This window comes from Culex quinquefasciatus, chromosome 2, assembly GCF_015732765.1.
Source record: "Culex quinquefasciatus strain JHB chromosome 2, VPISU_Cqui_1.0_pri_paternal, whole genome shotgun sequence".
Classification (NCBI taxonomy): domain Eukaryota; kingdom Metazoa; phylum Arthropoda; class Insecta; order Diptera; family Culicidae; genus Culex; species Culex quinquefasciatus.
In genome coordinates, this window is record NC_051862.1 from 152,884,507 (window position 1) to 152,890,874 (window position 6,368).

Below are 6,368 nucleotides of genomic sequence, written 5' to 3' on the forward strand. Positions count from 1 at the left end.
CAAATGGGAGCATTTTTGAGGTTAACTTTCTGTTTTTACCACCATTTTAGGACTCCTCCACCGCCGCTGCTTCCGCCGGGCATCGGTGCCATGTACACTCCGTCGGCATCCTTCCAGACGTTACTGGCGAACATTTCCGCGGCCCAGCGAGCCCCGCCGGTGATGCCCTCGAAGCCATCCCCGCCCGGTGGCAGCGTAGTGACCAGCTCGGACTACCTGTCCCCGGTGGGGGGACCTCCACCTCCGGCCAGTTTACCGACGCCGGCCTCACCGCCGGTTTCGCCCACCTCAGTGCCAGTAGTTCCTGCCGGAGTTCCGGCGCCCGGCTCGACGACGCCTCCCCAGGACCGGCGCAGCTCTTCGATCGCGGCCCTCCGGTTGAAGGCCCGCGAGCACGAGCTGCGGCTCGAGATGCTCCGCCAGAACGGCCACAGTGATATCATTAGCTAAGACACTCCCGATTCCTTACAGTGTGTTCTTTGATATAGCAACATAACCTAAAAGTGAGGTTATGCGAACGCATGCATTCCTTTCCGTACTATAAACGCACTAACCTACAACAAACAATAGTCATAACCTTAAAACTGCAGTAACCTAACCTACTTTACTCAACTATTCATCCATACCGCAATCCGCATTTAGTCAGAGCAATTCCAACCCTGCGTTTGACGTTTATGACCTTGACCTGATCAACATTTATAACCCTAGAGGTGGGCAACTGTCAAACGCAGGGTTGCACCAATAAACACCAATACAAGCAAAACAAACAGCGCGACCACAACCTCATCAACCGACCAGTGTTGCCAAGGTCATTGCAATCTTCGGACTAAGCGTGCGTGTGCGTTGCAAACGCCCAAAGAGTCGCTCCCAGTCTTCGTCCACCGTACTCGTTTCGTCTGTTTAATTAATCGAGTCCTCATCACGCGTGAGCAACAACAACAACAACACTCAGCAGTGCCGAAGGGAATCACGGTAGCGGTCGTCATTGACAACCCGTAAATTTAACCTGATTTCTACTCGGGCTGCCTCGATCACCGTGTGTGTGTGTTTGTGCGCTTCATCACCATTTGTCATTGACAGTTTCGCAGCAGAAATATGAAATCTCTGCGAAGGCAGCTCAAAAAAAAAATTAATGAAATGAAAAACGCTACCATGTCACGCAAAGTAGTGCAGACAGACGGACACGGTCAGGGACAGGGTTTGGGACCCTTCGGCCATGTTGACGGAGTCTGTTTGTGGGATTTTAGGAGGGAGAGGGAGAGAGATAGAGAATCAGCAAACAGTTGATCCTGCCGCGGGGGTGAGCAGAGCAGAGAGCAAAAGAGTGGATTTGATTTTTAATAAAAAAAAAAGAATATGGAAATTTGGGAACACTGCACAGAGCTGTTAAATAACTTTGTGCGTTGAAATTTTGTATGACTGATTTGTTTTTATTAGAGATAATAATATCTTAAACTTATCATATCAACAGTTCATGTGCAGATATGTTTTTTTAAATTACTTTGTTGAATACTAAACTTCACATGGTTTAAACAAAAAAAAATTATTGACACGAAACCAATTATTTCGAAGCTGTGCAAATTAAAATATGTTTATAAATCACTTATTCTTGTTTTTTTTTTTTTTTCGTTTTATTTGAGGATATTGTTGAAATCTAAATTGAAAGTTCGGTTTTCAAAATATTCAAGCAGATAAAAAAAATTAAGCATGATTACAGTTACGCTTCTATCAGAACTTTACAAAATAGTAAAAACCAAATATTCCAAATTTGTGAAAAGCCTAAGAATGCCCTATGAAAAAAAAAAAACAAAAATCATCATTCAATGAGTTTGAATTTATTTTTAATCGAGTATATAGTTTTTTTCTATCACAATATCGATGTTTCGCAATGCTTTTTGCTATCTTTTCTTTGGGATTTAAAAAAAAAACTTTAAAGATGTTCAAAAGAATATTCAGCTTTTATGTCGACAAAATTGTATAATTTTTTATGGTGTGTAAAAAACAAAAATTGTCATATTTTCTGTTAGGGCGTTGAAAATATTTTTTCAATTTTTTTTCATAGTTTCTTAAACATTTTGAAAATTAATGGTTGCAAAACATTTGGTCAGGTGTTAATTGTTTAAATAAATTAAAAAATGCATAATTTACACATTGTTTTTCCTGTGTACATAAAAAAAAAATAAACATTAATTCAAAAAAAATTTCATAGAAAAATTCCTTCAACTTCGAGCTTTGGCATTTTCAAGATAAATAGGTATTAAGAAAAAAGTTAGAGAAATTCACTTGATAAAAAATTATTTTTTATTTGGTAAAACTTTTGTGTAAGAAAAAAAATGTTTAAAAAAATAAAAATAAATAAATTTACATCTGTTTATGTGTGATTTTACTTATTCCATCAAAAATCAGGTAAAATTACATCTAGAAGGAGTTAAAATCAACTATAAAAAGTTTTTACCTTCCAAGATTTAACTTTAACCCACCGGCAAATGCATACGTGTACTTTGTACACAGTTTGTAAAGGCACTTGAAACTATGAAACTAAAAAAAATACTACCACTACTAAAATATTCAAAAATATTCAAAAGTTTCAATAAAAAAAATAAAAAAAAAGATTGCAAAAATCCTTTCTTTACGCTATATTTTTTTTGTTTAAATGTTCACAAATTTTTAAATATATTTACGAGTGTTATTTATTTTGGAATGTTGTATTTAGCATTTTGGGGTGACTTTGTACAAAGTATTTATTGTTAAAATGTAGAAGTGTACAAATTTTACACAATCACTAAGGTTGCTGATAAGTTTTTAAGATGAAAAAAAAATCAATGTGTAAATTTACTTAACTTGGTTTATAAGCTTTTTAACAATATACATATAAATTTTAGGTGAAATTGATAAAAAGTCAAAAAATTGCCTAAAAATCGTTAAAATTAGTTTTGTTGATACATAATTTCTGTATGACATATTCTTTTGAAATGGTAACAGAGACTAATTTAAAAGCATTTTTATGGTTGAGAAACATGGATTTTACTCACTGATTCAAAATTTGATTAAAAAATAATACTTCTCAACAATTGTTTTTTTTTATTTGGTAGGAGTTGAAAGACAGCATATAAAATTAGAAAATTTCAATATTTTTATAAAGTTGTATGATTTTTAAAAGCAGTCATGCCATTAATTGACCCCCACACTCATTTTGAACATTAAAGTTGCTGTTATATACAATTTTGTTGCAAAATATCAATCAGAAGCAGGATAAGATCAATTTTAGATAAATTTCAAATTTCCCGAGAATTCCCGGGATTTCCTGGAAAATTTGTTGAAAATTTCCCGTTTCCCGGGAATTTTGTAAACCCGGGAAATTGGACGCTATAATTGTTACTATACTGAGCATGGTAGAGAAGTGTTCAACGTGCGTCAAGAAGAATATTCAACAAATTTTGTAAGTGTCTAAAAAATTAATTACTTCAAATATGATTTTTTTTTTTATTATTTTTATACTCTCAAAGTGTCGTGTTTTTCTCAATGTAAATGAGTTCGAATCGAAAAACCGCCTGTTTTATCGGATTCTTTGGACAATTTTACACTAAAACAACTTAAAAACAGTTTTTAAATTAAAGTGTTAATCAACCGTTAAGTGTTGGTAAACACGATTGAATAATGTCTTTTGATTTATAGCCATTGATTAAAAAACGTTTTCAATTCAATTTGAATTTTATTTATTTATGCTACGCAATTAGTTTCGGTTTCAACAAAATTTGATTTCTTATAAATTTTGATGAAAAATGGAACCAGTTTTGCCTCAAATTTATGTACAAAAAAAAGAATCAACAAAAGGAACCTTACTAACGGTCAATTTGACGTAATCAATTCAATATGCATACTTTTAGGCTGATATTTGTAAGAAGCGCTGTAATTGTCATACTCCGGGTTGTTGAAATTACAATTTTAATCGATATTATCAACCATTGCGTGGTATCTTGTTAAAAGTCTTACCGTTTGAATAATATTTGAAACATTATTTGATAATTTATCAATGTCACTCTGGTTTACAATATTTGTATTTGTATTTGTTTAATGCATTAAATATGTTTGTCAGTGTTTGTGTTGAAAGAATAAAAAAAATTAAAACATATTTTCAGTAAAGTTTAGTAAAGATTTTTTTTCTTTAAAAATTGTAGAATATTGATGATTTGAATAAACACACCATTTGCATACTTCAGAGGCTCACCTAAAGTGCAACCATAAATGCACCAATCGAAACCACTCCACTTTAAATTTTACAACCCACCACTCACTAATCTGCTTATCTGTGAAATCTCGTGCGCCCTGTTTTGGAGGACTTAATCAAAATTGTTCAACATCATCATCATTATCGTCTCACTTTTGCCGCCAGCCCCTGGTGATGGTTATTATCATCGAAAAACCTCCCTCCCTCAACACACAGCCGCAGGAGAAAGATGTTCTGAAAACAGCTTCTGGTTTTCACCTGCCTTTCATCTCCGCTGAAAACTGCTAATTTTCATTTCATTTCTCGAGGTTCGTCTCTTTCCCCCTTCTTGCCACAAGTCTCATCAAATTCAATTTCTCCACAGAACAGTGGGTGCCTATTAGCTGGAAAAACACATTTAGTGATTTAATTCCGCAAACTTTTGCTCGATTTCGAGTTAAATCTCCTACATTAGTCCCATTCGAGAGAGACGGAGAGAACCAGAAAAGCCCGTCGGCGAAATGCGATTAGCTACTGCTACTAAACTGAAAAGTTGCCGCCACGACGACGACGACGGGGCGAATTAGATTAATTTCATTTTTCTTACCCCGCTCATTTCGCACACCTAATTCATATACTTAGTCGCGAGGGGGGCTTAGCGTCTCGCGGTCAGGTGAATCGCGAAAACTGGTTCTGGCGTTGGCATGACTTGACGCTAATGGTGCAGAAGCTGCTCCGGGTCGCGCACTATCGGTGCAGCAGTGGATTAATTAAGCAATGGCGTTTGGCAACACTGGCCGCTTGAAATGTTGCAATTTTTCTTTCTGTATCTATCACTTAATCCTCACTGAGAAAAAAAAAAACAAATCAAAAATGCTAGCAACAATTGTACATAGAGATTTTGTTCTTTGATATTTATTCGTAAGAGTTTTGTTAAACTAGATCACGAAAGCACAACACAAATCGCAGAATTTAATGATATTACGATAAGAACTTGAAAGTAAGGCAAATATCAAAATCACGCAACAAAACGATAACTCTTAAACGCGCAACAAACAAATGTATACAAATTAACCTTAAACAAGTAGCAAGTAAGCAGCTATAGTAACACACCGTGTGTATGCAAAGTGCGGTACGTACTTAGTAGGAATAGCTAACAAACATATGGTAAAACAAACACCTAGCAGGAAGTTATTTTAATTTATAGACGACGACGAGAAGCAATACAAAGAACTTGTTTGACTATTTATAAACGAAACAAAAAATCGTGGAGCCACAACACAAATTCCAGACTTATTTGTACGCGCCTTGATAGTTTAAAAATGTAAGACAAATAAACTCCAAACAATACCTTGAAAAAAAATTGTCGAAATTTCATAGAAAAATATCACACTTCTTAGTCTTGGTAAAAAAAAAAGAATTTGTTTCCGCCCGGGATCGAACCGGGGGCCTTCCGCGTGTTAGGCGGATGTGATAACCACTACACCACGGAAACTGTTGGAGCTTGAACTTTTTGTGGACGGTGCGCAGCAAGCTCCATTCCCTTTTTGTTTTTTTTTCCACAAGAGATTGAAAAATAGGAAATTAATTCCACCTCCTCATATCAAGCGAAACGGATCGGCTCAAATGCAGTACGAGTGCAGAAGAAATGCAATTTGGTGGGCATTTTCATGTCTCGAGCACGCCGTGATCGTCTAGTGGTTAGGACCCTACGTTGTGGCCGTAGTAACCCAGGTTCGAATCCTGGTCACGGCAGAAGACAGATTTATTTTTATATTACAGTCAAGACTCGAAAATCTGAAATACTTGCCAAAATTTTACGTCGCATAACTGAAGCAGGATTACCCCACTTTTCTTTGTTGTAGAGGCATTTGGCATGAGTCCATTTCTCGCTTACTTTTTTAAAGATCCTATCTAGAAAGGGGTAGCGGCTTCGGCTGCCGATCCCGATGATGCTATGAGACGCGGGTTCGATTCCCGCCTTATCCACTGAGCTTCTATCGGATGGTGAAGTAAAACGTCGGTCCCGGTTTCTCCTGTCTCGTCAGAGGCGCTGGAGCAGAAATCCCACGTTAGAGGAAGGCCATGCCCCGGGGGGCGTAGTGCCAATAGTTTCGTTTTTTTTTCATCTAGAAAGGAAACCCAAATCAATTCTAACAAT

General features: G+C 36.5%; 1 protein-coding gene and 2 non-coding genes across 3 annotated transcripts in view; 2 read left to right on the plus strand and 1 right to left on the minus strand.

Moving 5' to 3' along the window:
* LOC6044531 (homeobox protein aristaless) overlaps positions 1-1,747 on the plus strand; it is a 132,786-nt gene extending 131,039 nt beyond the window's left edge. The window contains exon 4 of the mRNA XM_038250849.1: positions 51-1,747. Coding sequence (XP_038106777.1) covers positions 51-450 — 400 coding nt within the window. The 3' untranslated portion in view covers positions 451-1,747. The remainder of the gene's footprint in view (positions 1-50) is intronic.
* Positions 1,748-5,629: 3,882 nt separating this feature from the next.
* Trnav-aac lies at positions 5,630-5,702 on the minus strand. Its single transcript has one exon. It is a non-coding gene; the product is annotated as a tRNA-Val (tRNA).
* A 188-nt stretch (positions 5,703-5,890) lies between these two features.
* Trnah-gug lies at positions 5,891-5,962 on the plus strand. Its single transcript has one exon. It is a non-coding gene; the product is annotated as a tRNA-His (tRNA).
* The last annotated feature ends 406 nt before the right edge of the window (positions 5,963-6,368 follow it).